The following is a 26197-nucleotide window of genomic DNA, read 5'->3' as shown; positions in this document are numbered from 1 at the left end:
GACATCAGGCTGGAGACTAAGGTGCGCCTGATCCAGGCTATAGTCTTTGCAGTTACGTACTGTGCATCAGAGAGTTGGACAGTGAATAGATAATAGAAAGATAATAGATGATAGAAAGAGATTTGATGCCTTTGAGCTGTGGTGCTGGAGAAAAGTGTTGAATATACCATGGACTGCTAGGTGAACAAACAGGTTTGTCCTGGAGAAGGTGAAGCCGGAATGCTCCTTGGAGTCAAGGATTCTGAAGCTTCGTCTGATATACTTTGGTCATGTTACAAGGAGGGACTGGTCCTTGGAGAGGAACATCATGTTTGACAGAGTGGAGGGACGGCGAAGGAGAGGAGGACCTTCGATGAGATGGATCGATTCTGTGACTGGAGCGATGGGAATAAGTGCGTTTCAGACGGCTAGGTTGGCACAGGATAGAACAGCATAATTTAGAGCTCTTATGCATAGGGTCACTATGAGTCGCAAATAATTCGATGGCACATAACAACAACAATATTAATGGAAAAATATTTGGAACAATATTTATGCCTGTTTTGTACTAAAAGTGGGGTATTTTTCACTTTTAAAAAAATTCATACTTGATGCTAAAATTTGTCCCTCAACTTTCATTTATGTCACCATCTTCTTTTATTCATTTGCAAAAGATAAAGCAGGTCAAAATATAATCTTGGATGATCAAATAAGAAAAATATTAGCAGATATTTCCCAAAAGACTGTCAGAATTAAGTAATTGCTAACAACAATTCTCTAATATAACTTTTTTGCAGCTTTTATTAATTTTAAATTTAGCCTTGTTAAATTATTCTAATTGATACATTCATTCTGTTAAAGAAATTTGGAGAACATCCAGGATACATAAAATGTCCCATTTTTCTCACTTTCACAACTCAATTTTTGTAAATTAGATCATTTTCACATCAATGAATGAGGCCAGAAAATACCTTCTCATTACAGAAAGAAAACTTGAATAAGCTAGAATATGGTATTATACAGATTCAAATTTAAAAATAAATTTTTAAAACAGTCACTTTAAATTATATTCAAAATTAAATTTGCTATAATTTTATTTCAGTGATGTCTTCCATTAATACTTCGGAAAGCATTTTCAAATTTGCTCCCAGATTTTCTGTTGATCTAAAAACAAATGGAATGACTTTCAGCTGCAGAAGAGGCTGTATCATTGCATTATAAGAATGTAATGATGCATAGAGCAATATTGATATTAACAAAAAATGCAAGCACCTTAAATGTAAAATAAGAGATATTAAATAAATTATAGTGCACTCATTTCATGTAATGTTCTCACACCTGTTGGAAACTCTTTTTTTGGAAGATAAATGTCATAGGACAATATACTGTTCAAGAGATAAGATTCAAAACTCTTTCTTGTTGATCTTAATCAGCCTAGTCATAAAGATTTATTTTTTATTTTTATGATTATAAGTCATAGATACATAGGTAAATAAGAAGATAAACACTTACTAAAAAATGGGGGCATTCTGTCATAACATTAGCTTATTCTGAAAAGTATATTTATTGGTAACTTTTCTAATTGGAAAAAATACAATCTATTTTTCATACAGTCTATTCATGCATTGATTTGTAAGTTGTCCTAAAATTGGAACACTTAAAAAACAGTACTATTTTTCAACAAACAGACAAGTTGTTAATGTTGTTGTATATCATCAAGCCAGAACTGACCCTATAGTGAGTTTTTAGAGGCAGTTAATCATGCAGAAGGAGATTTCCCATATTTTTCTCATGGATAGAAGCTAGTAGATTCTAATAGCATGCCTTCCAGATTTAAACCTTCTTGCGACTCTTGTTGTTATGTGCCTTCGAGTTGCCTGTGACTCATAGTGACCCTATGTACAACAACCCTAAATTCTGCTCTATCCCTTGTCAATCTCACTGTCTCCAACACACCTCTATCCCCTTACCCCAGTGACTTAATCCATCTCATTGAGGGTCTTCCTCTCCTGTGCTGTCCCTCCATCCTCCCAAGCATGACATCCTTCTCAAAGGATTGATCCTGCCTTGCAACATGTCCAAAGTATGTCAGATGGAGCTTCAGAATCCTTGCCTCCAAAGAGCAGCCTGGTTTCACCTTCTCCAGGATGAACTTGATTGTTCTTCTAGCAGTCTGTAGTATATTCAATACTCCTCTCCCTCACCAACCTCAAAGTCATCAACTCTCCTTCTGTTATCCCTAGTCATTGTCCAGCCTTAGCAAGTAATGACAAAGACCATGGCCCATATCAGGCACACCTTAGTCTCCAGACTGACATTGTTGCTCCTCAGTACCTTGGAGAGATCTCTGACAGCAGACTTTCCCAGTGCAATTTGCTTTTTAATTTCCTGTCTGCTGGTACCAAGAGTGTTGATTGTAGAGCCCAGCAAACTCTTCACCATCTATCATGATGCTGCCAATCTGCCCAGTAGTAGGAATCTTTGTTTTCTTGACGTTGATCTTCAATCCATACTGAAGGCTGCAATCCTTGATCTTTTGTAACGAGCACCTCAGGTTCTCCTCAGTTTCAACAAGCATGGTTGTGTCATCTGCATAATGCAGATTGTTGATAACTCTACCTCCAATCCTGATGCCACACTTCTCCTTATTAGAGCCCAGCCTCCCAGATAATCTGCTCTGCATATAAATTGAAAAGACTTTGAGATAGGACACATCCTTAACGCACACACTTCTCACTTTTGAATCATGCCATGTTCCCTTGCTCTGTTCTAACGACTGCCTCCTGGTCCAAGTGTAAGTTTCCCATAAGCACAATCAAGTATTCTGGGATTCCCATTCTTCTCAAAGTCAGTCACAGCTTGTTGTGATCTGCACAGTCAAATACCTTTGCATACTCAATAAAACACAGACATTCCTCTAGTACTGTGTGCTTTCAGCCAAGATGCTTCTGACATTAACTATAATATCCCTAGTGCCACTGTTTCTTCTAAATCCAGCCTGCACTTAAGGCAGTTCTCTGTTGATGTGCTGCTCTAGTCATTTTTGAATGATCTTCAGCAGACTCTTGCTTGCATGTGATAGCAATGATATTGTTTGATAATTTCCACAGGCTGTTTCATCACCTTTCTTTGGAATGGTGATAGATAGATAGATAGATAATAGATAGATGATAGATAGATAGATAGATAGATAGATAGATAGATAGATAGATAGATAGATAGAATCTTCCAATCAATAGGTGAGGTGGTTGTCCTCCAAATTTCTTGGCACCACTTGATGAGCACATCCAGGGCAGCATCTTTTTGTTTAAATATGTTAGTCGATATGCCATCAATTCCTGGGGGCCTTGTTTTTTGCCAATTCTTTCAGAGCAGCTTGAACTTCTTTCTTCATCACCACAGTCTCTTGTTCATACATTGTTTCATGAAATTCTTTGTCGACCAATTCCTTTAGGTACAATGACTCTGTATACTCTTTCCATCTTCTTGTAATGCTTCCTGGATCATTTAATACTCTGCCCAAAGAATCCTTCAGTATTGCGACTGGAGGTTTGAAATTGTTCTTCAGTTCCTTGAGCTTAAGAAATGCTGAGCTAGTTCAGCCCTTTTGATTTTCTGACTCCAGCTCCTTGCACATTTCAATTGTAACACTTTACTTTGTCTTCCTGTGCTGCCTTCTGGAATCGGCTGTTCAAGTCATTAATATCTTGATTTCTTTCCTTTGCTTTGGCTTCCTAGTGCTCCAGTGCAATATTTAGAGTTTCTTCTGACATCCACCTTGGTCTTTTCTTCCTCCTCTGTCTTTGTAATGACCTTTTGCGTTCTTCCTGGATAATATTCTTGATATCCTCCCACAGCTCATCTAGTCTTCACTAATTAATGTCCATGACCTCATACCTGTTTCCTGAGATGGTTTCTAAATTAATATTGAATAGACTCAAGCATGTATTTGTTCTTGTGTTAATGTTTGAGGTGGCCTTTTGTTGATGCTTTAGCAAGGTTATTGTAATAACTTACCCTTTTCATCTCAGAAATACTCTTTAACGTCAGAAGATACATTTTCTCAAAATGTATATAGTTTTAGAAATGTGGTATTAGATCATTGGCTTAGTTTATTGTGATTAGATTTATACGTACTATGCTATAAAGCACTGGTGTCTTAGTGGTAAGCAGTTGCTCTGCCACCCTAAAGCCCAACAGTTTGAATTCACCAGTTTCTCTGTGGGAGAAATATAGATAATAATTTTTGTGCTTTTAACTACTTCTGAAAAGCCACTAGATCCAGCTATAAGTAGGCTTTAATTCAACGGTATAAAACAACAACATCCAATAATGATTGGGAGTTCTGATGGCCTACTGAGTAAAGAGGTACACTACCATCCTAAAATCAAGTGCATCAAATCCACCAGATGCTCTATGGGAGAAAGATAGGCAGTATCATCCCCAGTGACTTCCACTCTTTAAGTCTGCTGGAGGGTCATGTATGAGTCAGCTGCAACTTGGCAGAACATAGCAACTATAAACAATATACAGTCACTTGTTATGCATCAGAGAGCTGGACAATGACTAGGGAGGACAGAAGCAGAATTGACGCCTTTGAGCTGTGGGGCTGGAGAATATTGAATGTACCATGGACTGCCAAGAAAACAAACAGATTCATCCTAGAGAGGGTTAAACCAGGCTACTCCTCCAAGGCAAAGATTCTGGGGCTTCGTCTGACATACTTTGGACATGTTGCAAGGAGAGAGAGGTCTTGGAGAGGGACATCATGCTGGGTACAGTAGAGGGACAGCACAGGAGGGGAAGACCCTCTATGAGGTGGATTGATTCAGTGACTGGGGTAATTGGGATGGGTGTGTCAGAGGCAATGTGATTGGCACAGGATAGAGCAGGGTTTAGGGCTATTGTACATAGGGTCGCTATGAGTCACAAACAACTCGACGGCACATAATAACAACAAACACCATAAACAACTATACACGATAAACCGCTATGCTAAGTACAATGCTGAGTGATAGGATACTATCCATAGACGTGCAGAGATTTGTTTAATACAACGTATTAAAATGTATACACCCACAAATTCAAAGATGAAGAAATTGAAGACTTTTATCAACTTTTGAAGTCTCATAGTAATAAAAAAATGCAGTCAAGATGCATTGAGAATAATTAATGACAAAAATACAGGAATTAGAAACAAAGAAGGAACAGTAATTAGGAAATAGGGACTTGGTGACAGAAATAAGACTGAAGAATAAATGATGGTATTCTGTACTAAAAGTGATTCACTCATTGCAAACATCTATTGTAAAAACCATAAATGTCAATTGTACACATGCAACTCAATTAATGGACTACACAGTTATCAGATTGATAACACCTGTGGTAAAAGTTGGAGAAGGTCAATATCGATAATCCAAATACAGCCAAGGGCTAACAGTGGAACAGCCCATCAGTTAGTGTTGTTGTTGTTTTTATTGTGTGCTGTTTAGTCAGAACTAACAGATAGGTGACTAGAAGATTTTCAGAGGCAGTTCATCTCACAAAAGAAGATTTCCCATCCTCCTCCCATGGAGCTGCTCTTGGATTCAAACCACGTGCCATTGAGATTGCAGCACAGCTTCTTACCACTAGGCCGCCAGAGCTCCCTTCAGTTAGTCATGGGGAAGTTCAAACTGAAGTTGATGGAAATGAAAACAAGTTCATGAAAACCAAAATATAACCTTAAATGTCTTCAACTGAATTTAAAAAACAAGAATAGATTGATTATATTGAGCACCAATGACCAAAGCCCAGTTGAGTTGGAGGATGACCTCTATGAGAAAGCAAAATGTTATTGCAAAGACAGTAAAGAAAGAAAATACTAAACTGGATGTGAGAAGAGACTATGAACTTTACACAAGGATGGAGGCAGGCCAAAGAAAAGGGAGAAGGAAGTTTTGAGATTTTTTTTGTCTCAAAAAGACAAATTTTTACTATAAAGCAAAGTATTATAACAAGATGTGCTAAGAACACCAGTTACAAAACCAAAAGGGAAGAACACATTCAACTATACTCAGGTTGAAAGTAATGAAGAACCATTTCAGTCATCCGGTTGCAATACTGATGAATTCTATGGGCAAAATCTTGAATAATGCAGGAAGCTTCAAAAAAAGATAGAAGGAATACATAAGTCATTGCACCAGTCAACTAGTCAACAAAGAATTCTTTCAGGAAGTAATATATAATCAAAAATCAATGGTACTGAAGGAAGAAGTTCAAATTGCACTGAGGTCATTGGCAAAAATAAGGCCCCTGGAATTTATAGAATACTAATTGACATGTTTCAACAAAAAATACAGCATGGACTTGATAAATAGGCTGTGTCAAGAAATTTGGAAGACAAGCACCTGGCCAAATGATTCAAATAAATTATTTCCCATTCCAAACAGAGGAGATGCAACAGAAGGTGGAAATTTGAAAAAAATTAAAACCCACCAAACACACAAATAACGACATTGGGAATGTTTTCATTTTTTGTGCACATTCTCTTCTCCTCTGCCCTCCCCCACTACCACAGCCTTCCCCGCAATACACCCCTTGTTCCAGATGGTTGCCACACATGTAATCCCTAATCATATTATTTTCAGACAGTTCTTCCTCTCATCTGATCTATTGTAACTCATTATCTATCCACTCTTTTCCTATTCTCTCCCCAACCCCCCAGCAACTCAAATGCTCATCAGCAAACAAATTTCAGTCACAAAAGGATAAGTACTGCCTAACATTGCTTTTATAAAATAGCACAGACGTGGAGAGTGGGGTTGGAGAGGGACTGGGGAAAGAGTGGAGAGAAAATAAACACTGCACTAGAACAGATAATGGGAAGAACTGTTTGAAAGGATTGTACAATTAAGCATTACATGTATGAGAATCATCTGGAACAAGCGATGCATTGTGGATTGAGGTGGGGACTTGGAGGGGATGGGGAAGAAAATAGACAACAATGAATTCATTTTAAAAACAGAATTATGTATACTGAATTGAAACAGATGAGGGAGAGAACAGTTTAGAAGTGATATATGATAGCATATTAAGATTATCACAGGAATCCAGAATTAAGGTTGCATAGTGGAGTGCATTGGGGGTGGGGGTGGAGGCTGGGAGATTATATACTAACAAAGAAGTTTATCTTTTGCTTTTCAAAGAGTGGGGGGGATTAAGAAAAAAGTGCAAAAATGAATGCATGAAAATCCAAAATCTCTGTAAATGTTCATTAAAATTAATAAAGTAAAATTTAAAAAAAACAGAATAAAAAAATTGGTTGGACCTATTTTTATGACTCAGATATTTTAACATAGTTTCCTCCAGGCTACTCCATGTTATGTAATGCTTTCCGAGTTCACTGCTTTAGAATGCTGGGTAATACTCCATTGTGTGAACGTACCATAAGTGGAATTTTTTTAATACTATTAATATCATGCAAGTAAAATCTTTCTGAAGATTATTCCAAAATGGCTGGAACAATATATCAACAAGAAACTAACACAAGTTCAAGCTGAATTCAGAAGAGATTATGATACAAGGTATATCACTGCTGATATCAGATGGACTTTGACTGAAAACAAAGGATACCATAAAGGTGTTTACTTGTATTTTATTAATTATGCAGAGTCATTCTCTTGGTATTCCTTTTTTTGCTGTACAACTTTTACGTGCATATGAGGTCACTGAAAATACCTTAGCCTGACTCAGGTTCATCTTAGGCCTCAAAGTGATGTCTTTTTTATTTAGCATTTTAAAGAGCTCTTTTACAAGGAATTTTCCAAATTCAATACATCAGTTGATTTGTTGACAGCAAATTCCATGGATGGCTACTTCTGTCAAGAGCTCTGGTAGAAATGCAATGCTAATCCAGAGGCATGCAGTTTGAATCCACCAGAAGCTCGATGGGAAAAAAAACGAGAAGTCCTCTGAAAACCTCCTGGCGTGTAAATCATGAGTCATTTCCAACTCAGTGATACCTAAAATACTTGGGTCAGCACTTCTGCTGATCCAAGCAAAATTAAATCCTTGACAGCCTCAATTATTTTCTCCATTTATTTATTGATTTGATTGTGAGCCTATTTATTTTGTTTATACTAAAGTGTAATGTATACTGAAGGCTGTAGCCTGATTTACCAGTAATTGTTTCAAGTCTTCATTAATCATGTCTTACACAGTTTTGCTATGCATCCAAAGAGGTTTCTCATATTTTAAAAAGTAATGGTAAAGAAGAATAATCAGGATATATCATTTCTATAAAATTTAGATTTGTCAGACAATTCTAAATTTGATATTCAGAAGTTCTCTTTTTCAACTTTTGCACACAGGTTGAAACTCTTATATTTACAGATATTCATGAAGTACTCACTGAGTAAAAACATCTCTACATTCTCCCAAATAGATTGAGAGCATACTCATAATGGATTAAGGATTCCAAATGTCAAATTATACTAGAAGAAAAAAGATTTTGTTGTAGTCTCAGTTGTCCTTATGGAAAAGTGAAGAGAGATTAGAGTATCACTTGGTTTAAAATAAGAATTATTGTTCTGATTGCTGTTGTATGCCATCAAGTCGCCTGCAACGCATAGCAACCCTGTGGACAACAGTTCTGAATCCTGCTCTATCCTGAGCTAACATTATTGTCCCTGACACACCTACCCCCATTACCCCAGTCACTGAGTCAATTCATCTCATGGAGAATCTTCCCCTCCTGTGCTTTCCCTCCACCCTCCCATGCGTAATATTCCTCTCCAAGGACTGGTGCCTCCTTGCAAGATGCACAAAGTATGACAGACGGAGTTTCAGAATCCTTGTCTCCCAAGGAGCAGCCTGGTTTCACCCTCTCCAGGATGAACCTAAAATAAAAGATCTGTAACATTAATCCAATACAGAAAATTATTTCACAATTGTAACTGATAATTGACTAATCATTACTCTTTCCTCAATTTGCTCATGTGTAAAGTAAGTGTTCTGAACAAACCTATCATTCATTGTTACTTCTGCTTCATTGGTCTAGGAAATAAATTGTGTGTGTCAATGTGTATTTATAATGACTAAGGAAGACAAAAAACAAAAGACAGAAATTAAGTAACAATGAAAAAAATGCATTAAATGTTCATAATATGATAAAGAAATTCTTATATAACAATATGAAGTCTAATTCAAAACAATTTTACTTGTCAGAAGGAAGATTTCTTTTTCTCTTGAAAGGGTATATTGAAAACCTTCAGTATCATTGTAGCCTCTTTTGAAGAACAATTTTTATCTTTTGGAAATGTAGATTTAAAGATTGAAAAGTCTTGTATTTTGAACATCTGTTGCTGTCAAGCTAAATCTGAATCATAGACACTCTGTATGATAGAGTAGCACTGTCCCCTGTGGTTTTCAAGACTTTAAATTTTTATGGAAAATGACTGTAGTGTTTTTCTCCTTTAGAGTGGCTAGTGGGTCCTAACCATTAGCCAACTTAGCCTACTGTTTGGCCATTGAACCACCATAACTCCTGACCAAAGTTGTATTTAAGAAACAAAATCTATTGAATACAGGTACTTCCACACGAAAAATAAAAATTATGATTCGAAGAGTTTCAACTTATAACAAACCTTTATGGGAGACTAGATCTCTCCATAAGATTTTCAAGGTTTTAATTCTTACTGATACAGATTGTCATATCCTTATCCCAAGTGATTGGCAAATTTGAACATCTATCCATTTAGTTAATTAATAAACACTTTAATCACTGTGCCACGAGGTGCCTTAGGTCCTTACACAGCTTTATTTGGGGTTTCTTTTGACAATCAATGATCTATGTCCCCGAAGGAAAAAAATCACCCCCAAAAAACCCAAATCTATTTTAGGTGGTGGTGATGTGTACTGTTCAATCAGAAACTCATAACTGAACCTCCAGTGGGTTTTCAGAGATATTAAAATTGCACAAGAGATATTACCCACCTTTCTTCCAGAGATATTAAAATTGCACAAGAGATATTGCCCACCTTTCTTCCAGAGATATTAAAATTGCACAAGAGATATTGCCCACCTTTCTTCCACAGAACAGCTGGTGAAGTTGAACCACATACCTTTATGTTGGCAGGTACTAGATGCTAGTTATTTTGGATATATTGAATGCACTCTTCTTTATTTCTAGTATCAACTTTTTCTTTTTTTTTTTTTTTGCCTGTTCTAGCAAGCTTTGAGAGAGCTCTGGTGGCCTAGTGGCAAGGAGCTGTGCTGCTAACCCTAAGAGAGACAGTTCAAGTCTGCCAGTTGCTCCCCAGGGGAAAGATGAATAAGTGGGGTTTATACAGTCTTGAAGCATCATTCTAGTCATAGGGTAATGAAGAAATTACTTTTCACCATTTAATTGTATATAAAGGAACAGATTTAAAACATCTTTTAAACCATATCTCAGTATCGTTCTTTGCCTGATGCGTTGTCCTTAATTATGTATTTCAGGCCCTCCTTGATACACAAAATCTATTGCGAGCGCAGATCACAAATTTCACTTTCAACCTGGGATTTTCAGGAAAGTTTTATCATACAGGTAAGAAAAAGAGAGATAACTGTTCTCATTGAGGGTTTCTCTAATCAGCTTTAAAACTGCATGTCTCTCCTGCTCACACCTTCCTGTATTTCTTGTTTTCTTCATATCATTCAACTTCATTTAACATTACACTATTTAACATTTGCTGTTATTGTGATTGTGTATTCTTAAGGAAGAACTGACTTACAGGCTACTATCCAGCAGGTTTTCAGAGGGAGTAAATTGCACATAAGATTGTCCATCTTTCTCCTGTGGAACAGCTGCTGGATTTGAACCACGTACTTTCATGTAGTCACTGCAGCTATTTTTCTGATTTATTGTGATTTTTAAAAAGTTTGCCGAAAGGTTGGATTTTTATTCATTCATTGTTGCACATTTTCCTCTCTCCGTTACCCTTCCCCTCCCCCACTTTGTAATGCACCTCTTACTTCAGACTATTGTCATATATATAATGCCTAATATATTCCTTTCAAACAGTTCTTCCCCTCATCTGCTCCAATGCAGTGTTTGTTATCTAGATACTCTTCCTATTCTCCTTTCTGGCCACCCATATCAATACTATTTTATAACACTGATGTTACATACTATTTATCCTATTGTGACTGGGATATTTCACTCACCATAATTTCTTCCAGGCTCACTTGTATTGTGTAGTGTTTTATAAGTTCATTGCTCCTCAGTGTTGCATAGTATTCCGATTGTGAATGCACCACAGTTTTCCATTTGTTTGTTGATGAGCACTTGATCTGCTTCCATTTTTTTGCTGTTGTGAATAATGCAGAAATATATCTGGGTATGCATACATTTCTTTACCATTAAGCCACCAGAGCTCCCTTCTTAACATTTATAAAATGTAGGTTTGAAAGTTTATTAATTTTTTTATATTGTTGTGTTGTTATGTGAGATCAAATCACTTGCAACTCATAGCTATCTTATTTGCAACAGCTCTGAACCCTGCTTTATCCTGTGCCAACCTATATTGTGTCAACCTTATTTTATCTGACACACCTACCCATTACCCCAGTCACTGAGTCAATCCATCTGATTGAGGGTCTTCTCTTGCACTGTCCCTCAATCCTCCCAAGCAAGATGGTCCTCTGTAAGGATTGGTCCCTCCCTGCAACATGCCCAAAGAATGACAGATGGAGCTTCAGAATCCTTCTCTCCAAGGAGAAGCCTGCTTTCACCCTCTCAAGGACAAGCCTGTTTGTTCTCTTAGCCATCATGGCTCATTCAATACTCTTCTCCAGCATCTCAACTCAAAGACATCAATTCTCTTTCTGTCAACCCGATTGTTGTGTGCACCATCAAGTTGGAACCAGGCCATAGCAGACCCTCCAGTGGGTTTTCAAAGGCATTCTTTTTTCCCCATGGAGCAATTGGAGTATTCAACCCACATACTTTTAGGATTCCTCCTTGTATTGAACTATAATTTGCATACATAAATTCTATAGTTATAAGTGTGATGTGTACTATTTTTTCCCTACATGTACACAGCTGTGTAACCTGCATCCAGATGAGGAGAGAAACACTGTCAGAATCTCCTGCTCTTCCATTATCTTATAGCCACTAGATTCCTTCTAATATCTTAAATCAGAAACCTCTAATATCATGCATTTTTGTCTGTGTGGCTCTGAAACCTAGACATATAAAGAATCATATAGTTCATTTTATTCAACATTATACTGTTTATATAGTTATTATTGTGTGCACTTTGGTGTCTCTCTGGAGACTAATGTGTGCCTGATACAGGCCATGGTTTTTGCAATCACTTGTTATGCATCAGAGAGTTGGACAATGACTAGGGAGGATAGAAAGAGAATTGACGCCTTTGAGCTGTGGTGTTGGAGAAGAGTATTGAATGTACCCTGGACTGCCAAGAAAACAAACAGGTTCATCCTGGAGAGGGTTGAACCAGGCTGCTCCTTGGAGACAAGGATTCTGGGGCTTCGCCTGACATACTTTGGACATGTTGTAAGGAGAGACAGGTCTTTAGAGAGGGACATCATGCTGGGTAGGGTAGAGGGACAGCACAGGAGGGGAAGACCCTCTATGAGGTGGATTGATTCAGTGACTGAGGTAATCAGGATGGGTGTGTAAGAGAGGCAATGTGATTGGCACAGGATAGAGCAGGGTTTAGGGCTGTTGTACATAGGGTCGCTATGAGTCGCAAACGACTCGATGGCACATAACAACAACAACAACACTTAAAATGTTTTTATTTTCACTTCTGTAAGTATTCTGTTCTCTGAGCACACAAAACAATTTTTTTAAATTTTATTTTAGCAAAACAATTTTTGTATTGATTCCATTCTGTTGAAAGTGGTTGAATGTTTCCTGCCTTTGGCTTTTTTTAAAGTAACATTTTTGTGGTTTTGTTTGGTTTGCTTTTTAGTCTATACTTTGTTTATTATTGTATAAAACAAGGTAAAAACAGTCCAATTTCCCTTCATAATAACCACTTAGAGTGAGAGGTGTTGACCTTATCCTACACTTACTTCTTTGACACAGACCCAACAGCCTTTAAACAAGATACAAATTGATTTTATGTGCTTTTTTGGTTTGACTGAAGTGCCAGCAATGGACAGTTCACCATAAATAAGGAAAAATGGAATGGAGATCCAACTGCTGGGGACTTAATTAAAGGAATGTTTTTGCAAAGATATTTATACCTACTATTTAGAGGAAATAAACATTGATTTCTGTTAGTTTTCAATTAGGAGTGGCATTGCTAATTATATAACATGTATTTGTAATCAGATATAGTAATTCCAAACTAACTTTTCATTGTTATTGTACCAGTTTATATTCTCAAAAGTGTTTGAGAGTTTTTGTTGCTCCCTAGCCTTAGCAGCATTTGACAGCATTTGCCTTATTTTAGTCTTTCTGATTTAGCAGTATCAAACTGTTTTTAAATTGCATTTCTCTGATGAGTACATATTTTTAAGAAATTTGTTTTTTTATTTTATTGTTTTTGTGTGTGTGTACTGTCAAATCGAATCTGACTAGTACAGGAGGACATTGCCCCTCCTTCTCCAGCAGAGCATCTGGTGGATTCAAACTGCTCACCTCTGGGATTGCAGTGCAGCTTCTTGCTAAGAAATCTTTTGTTGTCAAAATCTGAAAACTTGACGGAGAGTCAGCCAACTTGAGAGAAATGAATAACTGACAGAATTTATTCATAACAATGTCTAATTAATCTCTAGGGAGCTCAGGTGGACTGGTGGTAAGGAGCTGGGGTGCCAACTCAAAGGCACAGTGTTCAAATACACCAGTCACCCATGCTGAAAGATGAGCAGTCTCCTGTTGTGTGATTTCCAGCCTCTGAAAACCTGCTGGAGAGTCAGCTCTGAGTCAATTCAGAGTCTGTTCTAACTCAACAGCATGTAACAACAACTATTACTCTCTTGTTTCATATAGCCTTTTGATTAGCTTTTTATGGCTTTCTTTAAAAAAAACAACAACATTGAATATACTAGGAACCCTAGTAAAATTGTTGTGTGTTTTTGAGTCACCTGCAACTCATAGTTGACAGCACAAATCCTTACCACTTGGTCACTAGAGCTCCCTTATGCAGTGCTATTCTCGTAATGCATACGTTTTATAATTATTTTAATGTAAATGTTCCACAACATTTTCTGTTTTAACTAGTTCTAAGAGTAGAATTTAGTGTAAATAATTAATGCTAATCATGTGGAACTAGAACCACTCTTTCCAAGTGTTCATGATCTAGCCTAAAAGTACAGTGTTGTCATTTGCATACAGAAGACTCTTGTTAATGCAACTTTAGTTCAAAAATACTCATCAAGCAAAAGAAGAACAGATAGAAGAATTCTACCAACTTCTGAGATCTGAAATTCATCAAACAGGCAATTAACATGCATCAATAAAAATTGGTGACTAGAATACAGAAATTAGAACCAAAGAAAGTCTGGTAGTAGAAAAATACTGACTTGAAGACAGGAACAAAACTAGACATTGCATGGTAGAATTTTATGCAGTAAATTACGGATTGAAAATATCTTTTTCAAAAAACATAAATGGCAGCCATACACAGAGATACACAGAAATTAGATTAACTCTGTCTATGAATAGACAATGGTGGAAAATATGACAGTCAAATAAGAACAGGGGCTGACTGTGGAACAAGCCATCAATTAATTATGTGTTAGTTCAAAGTGAAACTGAAGAAAACTAACATAAATCTGGAAAACCAAAAATACAATTGTGAGTTTATCTCACTTGAACTTATAAACCATCTCAAAAATATATTTGATGCATTAAACACTAATGAACATAATTGTGGGATTGCATCAAGTAGATCATATATGAAGAAAGTGAAAGATCATGAAAAAGACAGAAAAGAAAGACCAGAATGGATGTCAGAAGAGATTGAAAGAAGATAACAATAATAATAAAGGAAATAATAAAGAGACCTGAAGATATTTCAAAGGATTACTCAGGAGGACAGAGCAAATATTACAATAAAATGGGCAAACAGTTCAAGTTAAAGAATACAAAAGGTGGAATATAGGCATTTCTCAAGTCTAAAAACTACCGGAAAAATGTGAAACCTCTAGTTGAAATTTTAAAGGATTCTGTGGACAAAATATTGGAAGATACAGAAAGCATCTGAAGAACATGCAGTAAATATACAGAGTCTCTTTATAAAAAAAGAATTTGTTTCATATTTCACCTCTTTTTGTGAGTCTTCTCCTTATAGTTCTTCTATTTGCATGATAAAGGAAGTAGTTACTCATAAGGGCAATTACTTTTATGTTTCTTCCTCTTAATTATGTCTCTCCTTCTGTTGTTCTGAGTTAAAATACAATGATCAACCCTAAACAATTTCACAAAGCAGAATATGATCAAAAACCGATGATACTGAAAGAAGGAGTCAAATGTGCACTGAATGTTTTGGCAAAAAAATATAGTGCCAGTAATTGATGGAATATTAATTAGGATGTTTAAGCAAAAGATGACATTCTGGATGGGCTAAGTAGTATATGAAGAAATTTGGAAAACCACTTGCTGGGCAACTCCCTGGAAAAGGTCCATATTTGTTCCCATTTCAACAAAAACTGAGCCAAGAATGTGTGAAAATTATTCAACACTTTCACCAGTATGGTATGCAAGGTAATTTGACACAATACCTTGACAGAGAGGATCCCAGAATTTCTACCTGGTTTTGAGAACAAGTCATGGAATCAAGGATATTATTCCTGATGTCACTCCAGTCCTGGATGAAGACAGAAAATAGTTTCTAGGTACAATGGTCCAAGTAAAGGTGTCGCATTAGCACTATCAAGTGTTCTGGGATTCCCATTCTACTTAGAGTCAGCCACAGTTTGTTATGGTCCACACAGTCAAATGCCTTTACATAGTTGATGAAACACAGATATACATTCCTCTAGTATTCCATGCTTTCAGCTAAGATCCATCTAACATTAGCTACAATATCCCTAGTACCACAACCACTTCTAAACCCAGCCTAGACTTCCGGCAGTTCTCTGCTGATATGCTGTTCCAGTCGTTTTTGGATAATCTTCAGTTGAATCTTGCTTGCATGTGAAATCAATGATATTGTTCCATAGTTTCCACACTCTGTTGGGTCACCCTTCTTTGGGATGGGAACAAATACATATCTCTTCCAGTTAGTTGGCCAAATGGTTGTTCTCCAGATTTCTTGGTACAACTTGGTGAGTATGTACAGGGCAGCATCTGTTAGCTGAAATATGTCAGTTGGTATACCATCTATTCCTGGGGCCTTATGTTTTGCTATTTCGTTCAAAGCATCCTGAACTTTTCCCCTCATCACCATAGGCTCTTGCTCATATGTTGATTCATGAAATTCCCAGAACAATTGATCATGCTAGTGTGACACCTATACTTTGACAAAGAGGCAGTAGTCAGAACAAAGCAGGATAACACTGCATCGTTCAAAATTGGGAAAGGTGTAAGCCAGGGATGCGTCCTATCTCCATACTTTTTCTACCTGTGTGCAGAACAGAGGAGAAATGTGGGGTCAGGACTGGTGGAAAATCTATCAACAGTCTGCGTTATGCAGATGGCACAACCCTGCTTGCTGAAACTGAGGAGGACCTGAAGCGCTTGCTGCAGAGGGTCAAGGACTGCAGCCTTCAATATGGACCAAAGCTCAATGTCAGGAAGACAAAGATTCTCATGACTGGGCCACTTAGTAGCATCAGGATGGATGGTGAAGAGATTGAGATTGTTCACAGCTTTACTTTGCTTGGCTCCACAGTCAACACTCTTGGCACCAGTAGCCAAGAAATTAAAAGACGTATTGCGATGGGAAAGTCTGCTATTAGGGACCTCTCCAAAGTTCTGAAGAGCAATGGTGTCTCTCTGGAGACTAAGGTGTGTCTGATACAGGCCATGGTCTTTGCAATCAATTGCTATGCATCAGAGAGTTGGACAATGATTAAGGATGATAGAATTGATCCCTTTGAGCTGTGGTGCTGGAGAAGAGTATTGAGGGTACCATGGCTTATTAGGAAAACAAACAGATTTATCCTGGAGAGGATTAAACTGGGCTGCTCCGTGGAGGCAAGGATTCTGAGGCTTCGTCTAACATACTTTGGACATGTTGTAAGGAGGGACAGATCCTTGGAGAGGGACATCATGCTTGAGAGGGTGGAGGGACAGCACAGGAGAGGAAAGCGCTCTATGAGGTGATTCAGTGAGTGGGTTAATCGGGATGGGTGTGTCAGAGATAGTGCAATTGGCACAAGACAGCAGAGTTTAGGTCTGTTGTACATAGAGTCGCTATGAGTCACAAGCGACTTGAAGGCACATAAAACAACAACAACAAGGTACAGTGGAGTAGATTACAACTCATATGTTGTTGTTGTTGATTGCCTCCAAGTTGAGCATGACTCATAGTGAGCCTATAAACAAAAGGCTGAAGCCCCTCTACAACTATTGACATTTATCAAAATTTGTAGTGTCTGGAGGCATGTTACAACTCATACAACCCAATAAACAGCAAATCTGAACATTGCTCTCTCTTGCATCATCCTCACACTCTCTGACATACTTGAGGCTAATGTTAGTCATTGTGTAAATTCATCCTTTTTATTTTACAAGCTTCCTTTATTTTTTTATTTAAATAAAAGGATTCTCAAGTGTGTTATAAGCACAGACAGTAATAGTTTAATGATTCTTATTAGCTAAATATGAAATAGCACTCTTTTAAAGTGCTCTTAGCTTTTAAAAAACGGTTATCATTTACTAACCCTTTAATAGATCAAAAGGCCTCATTGCAAGGATATGATGGCTCCTTGTTCACTCTTCCCACAGCAATGTTCTCATGTGAGAAATTTATGTCGTGCTGCATTGTGCTTCTACCTCCTCTTCCAAATGTACCAGTATCAATTAAAATATACAACATTTTTAGGTTACTTTGTGGTCTTCTCTCTACGTAAATTCCTTGTAACCTTAATTATTTTTAATTGGTTTGTATATAATCATTCATATACATCGTGTTTTGTACATGTACTTTTGCATTTTGTTACCATAGTGTTCCTTAGAGGCATAGATAGTGAAACTTCATCTCCTGTACTTCAGGCATATTGTCAAGAGGTGTCAGTCATAGGTAAAGGAATGTAAACGACATCATAGTGGGAAAAGCGAAAGTCAGAGAAAGAGAGGAAGGCTCTCAACAAGGTGAATTTGCAGCACTTGCAACAACGGGCTTAAGCATGGTGCGTGTCATGACGATGCTGAAGGACAAGCCAGTGTTTAATGTATTATTCATAGGGGGACTATGCATTGTAGTGGACTCAGCAGTATATATCATTAAGAAACAGAAATTTGGTCAGTAATTCTCTACTTTGTCTTTCCCCATTTTCCACTAAATTCTTACTCTTTAATATTGGCCTTGTTTATTCTCTGTATTTCATATATACACAGGAAAACTCTTTAGAATTCTGATTGTGGTTGCGTTAAAATCTATAAATTGATTTGCATATCACTGGCATCTTAAATATTGAACCTTCTTAAAGGAGTTTATCAGATGTGATAAATAATCATTGAATGTACAAAATCCAGTCATTCGGTCACCAACTTCATTTGTGTCTCCAAGTCCATAATTTCCAACTCCCATTCTTTCTACTTTTTTTCCCAACTTTTACATTCTTTTTTTTTTTTTGAAATTGATGACATCTTTATTTTTGTCATTTAAAGGCTGATGAAAAGCTGTAATTCTAGTAAAAAAAAATCCAACATCTCAATTGAAAAGAATTGTATTCACTCATTAAATGCTAATAGTTTTCTAAGACAAATTGAAAATATCCAGCATGCATGTTTAATTTCAGTACAATAGATTTAAGACCAAGCATGTATGTTACATGTATCAAGACTAGATTACAAATTATCATAGTCATCATCATCACCATCATCATCGAACTTTTACATTCTAATCATCAATTATTATTAATGCAGGTTGGCTGCATGTTTTGTCCATTTCAGACTGCAAAGGTTGGTAGAATTCCTGTTTCCTCCTTTTTGGCTTTTGCTGTTGGTAGATATATTTGAATAAGAGTTGTATTAACAACTGTTCCTTGTGTACTTATGGATAGTATTGTCACTCACCACATTGTACTTGCAAGAGACAGCATCAAGATAGATGACGAAAAGCTTGAAATTTTCAAGGATTTCATCTTACGTGGATCCACAATCAATACGCTTGGTACCTGAGATCAGGAGATATATTTTATTTCATCAGAAAAGTCTGCTGTCAGGGACCTCTCCAAAGCAGTGAGAAGCAATAATGTTGATTTGAAGACTAAGCCGTACCTGCTTCAAGCCAGTCTTTGCAGTCACCTTGTTTGTATCTGAGAGTTGGACAATGACTAAGACAATTAGATAGATTGACACAGTGACTTCAACAGTGGTCCCAAGTTGTGTTGGAGTTGATGAGGATGGCACGGATTTAGAAGGATTCAGATCTGTTGTTCTTAGGGTAGCTATGAGTATACTCAGCTCAGCAGCATGTAACAACAACAAATATGAAATGACATCTATACAACAGCAGACAGAGTTCTTAAACATACTTAGATTTTTTAAAGAAAATTGTACTGAAAAAAAGTCTCATTTTCATATTTACTTGTACATAGTTAATGATTCCTGCAACAGTAAACCATGGATTGTTTTTAAGTTTTTCTTCTATTTTTAGCTGTTAAATAAAAAATTATTTAATGTTTCAATTTTTTTATCTACCATACTTGCTACACTTAATTGTTAATCTAATGCTTTTTAATTTCATAATCCTTATTCTAAGGTGCACTCAAGTTGTACTTCCTTGAAGACAGATTTCTTTAATTGTTTGAAGTATTCACAACTCTTTAGGATATCAGTAGATAGGCTGTTCAATACTCAGCAGCAATACAATACAAAAGGTTAGATTCTTCTTCAGTATTTTTTTAATCTTCCATATGAATATGAAACAAATTAAAATCCCACAATAACTTCAACCCTTTCTACATCATGATGCTACCTAATGGCCCAGGAATGAGAGTGGTTGATTTTTAATGTTGAGATGTCATCTTCATTGAAAGTTATAGCCTTTTATCTTCTACAATAAGTACATTAAGTCTTTTTCACTTTCTATAAGCAAGATTATATCATCTGCATAACACAGGTTTTAAAAAAAAATTTTTTCTACTAGTTTACAATATTTTACTCATCCCCCTAACCCATCAAATTGTACAACCCCATGATGAACCCCCTCTTCCCCTGCACATCCTCATCCCTCTGCTTCTACCATCTCCCACCCCTCTTGGATCCTTATACTCATAATACAATAATGGTTTTATACAATATTTAGCCTTGTGGAACTGAGTTAGTTCACTCAGCATAATTCTCCGAGTCCCTCCCAAGTTAGATAATAATTTACAAAAGCCTTGCACTTGCATGCTGCATAGTATTTCATTGTGTGAATGTCCCATAATTTCTCAGTCTATTCATTTGTGGTTGGATATCTGGGCTGTTTCCATGTTATTGTGATGGTGAATAATGCTGCTATGAACTTTGGTGTACAAATCTTAGTTTGTGCCTCAGTTCTTATTTTCTTAGGGTACATTCCAAGTAGTGGAATAGCTGGGTCATATGAAATTTCTATGTTCAGCTTTTTGTGGGAGCACCAAACTGCTTTCCAGAATGGTTGTACCATTTTACCGTCCCACCAACAATGTATAAAAGAGTTCATTCCTCACCACATCCTCTCTAACATCTATTTCTTGCTGCCCTGTTACACTTTTCTACTGTTACTGGAGTGAGATGGTACCTCATTATGGTTTTTGTTTGCATCCATCTTATTGCCAGTGATTTAGAACCTTTCTTCATGTGTCTGTTTGCCATTTGAATATCTTCCTCTGAAAAATTCTGTTCATGAATTTTGCCAATTTTGTAATTGGATTTTCAGGTTTTTTTCTTGTAATAACACAGGTTGTTGATGGGACTTTCTCCAATTCTTCTTCATAAAGTTGTTATTTGTTGTTATGTGCCATACACTACACTTGAGTCCAATGCGTAGAGACCCTACAAACAACAGATCTGAACCCTGGCCCATCCTGTATCATCCTCACACTTCCTGACACACTAATACCCATTGAGGCAATCACTATTTCAGTCCATCTGGCTGAAGATCTTTCTCTCCGTCACTGATCCTCTGCCTTTCCAAGAATCATGTCCCTTTCCAAGGAATAGCCTCTACTAGCAACATGCCAGGAGTATGTGAGAAGAAACTTTGCCTCCAAGAAACACTATGGCTGCACATTCTCCAAGTCATATTTGTTTATTTGGCGGTCCTTAAGATGTCCAGTACTCTTCTCCAACACCACTGCTCAAAGGCATCACTTCTTCTGTACAATCCTTATTCACTGTCCAATTCTCAGATGTATAGAAGGTGATTGGTAAGACCATGGCCTGAATCAGATGTATCTTAGTCCTCAACTGACATCACTGTGCCACAATAATTTGGAGAGTTAACTGACAGCAGATTTTCCCATTGTAATACTTCCTTTGATTTCCTGATTGTCTTGATTGTAATCTGTAAGATTAAGGTATTGACATTTTCAAACTTTTCTCCATCTTTTATGATGTTAGAAGAGTTTCAAGGAACAACATATGATCAAGAGGCAATGGGATGAAAGAGGAAGTTCAGGCTAATCTGAAGGACTTGGCAAAAATAAAGCCCCAGGAATTGATGGAATATTAATTGACATATTTCAGCAAACAGATGCTGCCCTGGTTGTGTTCATCAAGTTGAACCAAGAAATCTGGAGGATAACTACTTGGCTAACTGACTAGAAGAGATCCATTTTTATTCCCATTCCAAAAATGGTGACCCAACAGAGTATGAAAATTACTGAATGATATCACCAGTATACATACAAACAAAATCATACTAAACACTATCCAGAAACAACCAGAACAGAGAATTGATAGGGAACTAATAGCAATGCAAGCTGGGTTTAGAAGAGGTTGTGGGACTAGAGACTTTTCTCACCAGTGTCAGATGAATCTTGGCAGAAAGCAACGTGTACCAGAGGGTTGCATATCTGTGTTTCATTAGCTATACAAAGGCATTTGACTGTGTAGATCACAATAAATTATGGTTAATCTTGAAGAGAAGGTGAATCGATACCAGAACCCTTGACTGCACTCTGCAGAAACTTTCTTTGGCCAGGAGGCAGTTCTCAGAACAGAGCAAGGAAACAGTACATGGTTCAAAATCAGGAAAGGTTCAAAATCAGAGATGCATCCTGTCTCCCTACTTTTTCAATTTATATGCAGAAGAGATCATTCGAGAAGCAGGGCTTTAGCATCAGCATTGGAGAGAGACTCATCAACTACCTACGTTATGCAGATGACACAATCTTGCTTGCTGAAACTGAAGACCTGAAGCACTTGCTGCAGAAGGTCAAGGACTGTAGTCTTCCATATAAATTGAAGCTCAACATCAAGAAGACAAATATTCTCACCACTCGGCCAATTGGGAGCACTGTGATACACGGAGAAGAGATTGAGGTTGATAACAGTTACAGCTTGCTCAGCTCCAAAATCAAACTTTGGCGCCGGCAGTCAGGAAATCAAAAGATAAATTGTACTGGGAAAATCTGCTGCCAAGAACCTCTCCAGAGTACTTACTGAAAAGCAACGATGTCAATCTAGAGATTAAGGTGCACCTGATCCATGCCATATTATTCTCAATTACTTGCTGTGTATCAGAGAGCAGAGCAATGACTAAGGATGACAGAAGAAGAATTGATGCCTTTGAGTTGTGATGCAGGAGAACAGTCTTTTTTTTTATATAACAGTCTTAAACATACCATGGATTTCGAAGGAAACAGGTAAGTTTGTCTTGGAGAGGGTGAAATCTAGTTTTTCCTTGGAGGGTAAAATTTTGAAGCTCTTTCTGACTTATTTTGGGCATATGGCCAGGAGGAACTCGTCCTTGGAGAAGAACATTATCCTCAGAAGTACGAAAGGACAGAGCAAGAGAGGAAGACCACAGATGATAGGAATTGACACAGCAACTGGGTCAATGGGAGTAGGTATGTTGGAATCCTTGAGATTGGCCTAAGACAGGTTAGACTTCAGAGCCGTTGTAGATTGTTTCACTATGTGTCGCAGGCAATTCAAAGGCAAACAGCAACAACATGATGTTGACTATGGGTCCAGTAGTAAGAATTTTTGTTTCATTGATATGGAGATGGAATCCATATTGAAGACTAAATTCTTTGATATTCTGCAACAAGTGCTTCAAGTCCTCCTTACTTAATGGCAAGGAAGATTCTATAATCTGAAAAACACGGGTTTTTTGATGAGGTTTCCTCTGATCTTGACCACATTCTTCTTTACAAAGTTAAGATTCTTGCATCATTTGGTAACCATACAAACTGAATAGGTAAGAAGACAGAACACAACACTGACACTCTCTCGTCTTAATTTTAAGCAACGTAGAGTTTTCTTGTTCTCTCTACAGAACAACCTCAGATATAGGTTTCACTTGAGCACAATTAAGTGCTCTTGGATTCCCATTCTTCTCAATTTTAGTCATAACTTGTTACAGCCCACATAGTCAAATGCCTTTGCATAGTCAATAAAGCATAAATAGACACTCTTTAAGTATTTTTACTTTCAGCCAGGATCCACGTAGCATCAACAGTGATATCCCTGCCGCCATGGCCTCTTCTAAATCCTGTTTAAACTTCTGGCACTTTCTTACCTATATATTGTTCTAGCCATTTTTTTAGTTATCTTCAGAAGGATTTTGCTTGCATGTAATATTAATGATATTGTTTGATAGTTCTCTCATTCTGTTAGATGACCTTTCTTGGGAATTAGAATAAATATGGACCTCTTCCAATCCATTGGCCAGATAGTTGTCCTCCAGATTTCATGGCATAGACTGGTGAGAGCATCCAGGGCTGCATCTGTTAAATGAAAAAAATGTCAATTAGTATCCAGTCAATTCCTGAGGCCTTATATTTTGCCAATGTCTTCAATGCAACTTCCGTTTCCTCCTTCATTACTATTGGTTCCTGCTCATATGATACTTCCTAAAACTGTCAATCAGTACTTTTTGGTACAGTGACTCTGTTTTCATATAGTATAGCTTCTTTTATATCTATAAAGGACACAACCTTGCCACACATCTTTCCTAATTTAAAACCAATTAGCGCCCTTGTTCTCTTTGGACAACTGCTTCATGGTCTTCATATAGGCTTTACAATTAAATGTTGCAGGATTGCCATTTTTCTCATTGTTATCCATATTTTGTTCTGACTGAACCAGTTAAATGTCTTTGCCTAGTCAGTAAAGCACAAGTAAATATCTTTCTGGTGTTTTAGTAAGGACTAGTCCTTGATAAAAGATGTTATGCTGAACGGGTGGAGAGTCAGAGAAAGAGAGGAAGTTCCTCAACAAGATGGATTGAAACAGTTAATGTAATAATATGCAGTCAGTTCACTCGCATATAGAAATAACATGAACAACAATGTGTTATAGCTTATTTTGGATTTTCTGCATATTTCTATTGTTGTGAGGGTCTGTGAAGTAAACTACATATTCACTCATGAACCCTATGAACAACAGATGAACACTTTTCCCTATTCTTCACTATCCTCAAAATCTCCAACATGCTCTATCCCATTCTATGTGTCAGAATATCTTGAGAGTCGTCTTCTCTTTAGCCAAACCTCAACTTCTCCCAGTGTTATGTATATATTTTTTTCAAGGACTTGTTCTTACTGACAACATGTTCAAATTATGTGAGATGAAGTTTCAGTGTCCTTGCCTCTAAGGACCACACTTGATTGTACTTTTTCCAAGAAAGATGTGTTTGTTCTTTTGGCAGTCGATTGTATATTCAATACTCTTCATCAGCACCACAATTCAAAGACTTCATTTCTTCTGTCATCCTTATTAGTTGCCCAACTTCCAAATTAATATGAAACAAAATACCTTAGCTTGAGTCAGGCATTTCTTAGTTTTTAAAATGATACCCTTGTTTTTCGGAAGGGTCTTTGACAACTTATTTTCTGATGTAACTCATCTTTTGATCTCTTAACAGCTACTATCACAGATGTTGTTGTAGAGCCAAGTAAAATGACGTCATTGATGACTTCAGACTTTCCTTCACATATCAGGAAGTTGAGGGTCATTTATCACAAGTGGAGGGTTAGAGGAAGTAGGAAGATCCTAAAAAAGACTTTTACAGTGACTTTAAGAATGAGTTCAAACATGTCTAAGATTGTGAGGATATTACTGGAAAGGGAAGGTTCTGATCTCTTATTTATGTGGTCACTGTATAGTTGCCTTGACTGCAAATAATAACAATAGTAATAGATTATGGGTTCAACTGAATTTCTAAATCAGAATTGTGTCTTTTCCTTTCTTTCCAAAACTTATTCATTTCATTTCTTTTCTACTGTACTAGCTTGGAAATCTAGTATATTATTCAATAAAAATCATGATGCTGTGGTATAAAGTGTTAGTGCTGAGCTCAGATGGAAAATTTTCAAACAATTTGTTACTTTTCTCAGGGGAAAGTTTTTCAATAGATTTTCTGGTAAATATTCTGTGTTAGTTTTAAAAAGCTCCTGTCTAGCCTTAGATTACTGCATCTTATCATAAATTACTGTTGCACACACTTTTGTTTTTAAATAATTTATCTACCATCTGTCATGTCTTACTAACATGAGCATTTAGTGAAGGTTTTACTTTTACAGCACCAGCAACTTTAAAAGTGACTTTTGAAAAGAGAATTGATAAATAAATGAGCAAGGGTAAATTTATCTAATTTTGACCATTATTATTAGATGGAACAAGTGAAACTAAGGTGTTCCTTGGAGGCAAGGACAGTGAAACGTACTTTGGGCATGATGTCAGGAGAAGCCAGACCTTGGAGAAGAGCGTGATGCTTGGTAAGGTAGAGGGTCAAAGCAAGAGAGGAAGAACCTCAACAAGATGGAGTGGCAAGACACTTGTAACAATAAGGTCAAGTATTTTGGAGATGGTAGATTGGCTCAGGATAGGGCACAATAAAGAGCCTTTCGTTATAGAGTCACAGTGAGTCATAGTCAACTTGAAGGCATATAATAGCAGCAACAATATAGTGAC

At 37.0% G+C, this 26197-nt stretch overlaps 1 protein-coding gene across 1 annotated transcript in view; it reads left to right on the top strand.

Annotated features, from left to right (window-relative positions):
• The window catches only part of NDST3 (N-deacetylase/N-sulfotransferase (heparan glucosaminyl) 3), a 380811-nt gene that overhangs the window by 130646 nt on the left and 223968 nt on the right, over positions 1-26197 (top strand). Inside the window, exon 3 of the mRNA XM_006881068.1 lies at positions 10459-10546. Within this exon, the coding sequence (XP_006881130.1) occupies positions 10459-10546 (88 nt within the window). The remainder of the gene's footprint in view (positions 1-10458; positions 10547-26197) is intronic.

Source organism: Elephantulus edwardii, unplaced genomic scaffold (assembly GCF_000299155.1).
Source record: "Elephantulus edwardii isolate Elephantulus edwardi_28Jun2011 unplaced genomic scaffold, EleEdw1.0 scaffold00012, whole genome shotgun sequence".
Lineage (NCBI taxonomy): Eukaryota > Metazoa > Chordata > Mammalia > Macroscelidea > Macroscelididae > Elephantulus > Elephantulus edwardii.
Note: the sequence above shows the minus strand (reverse complement) of the source record. Positions and strands in the feature narration are given on the sequence as shown.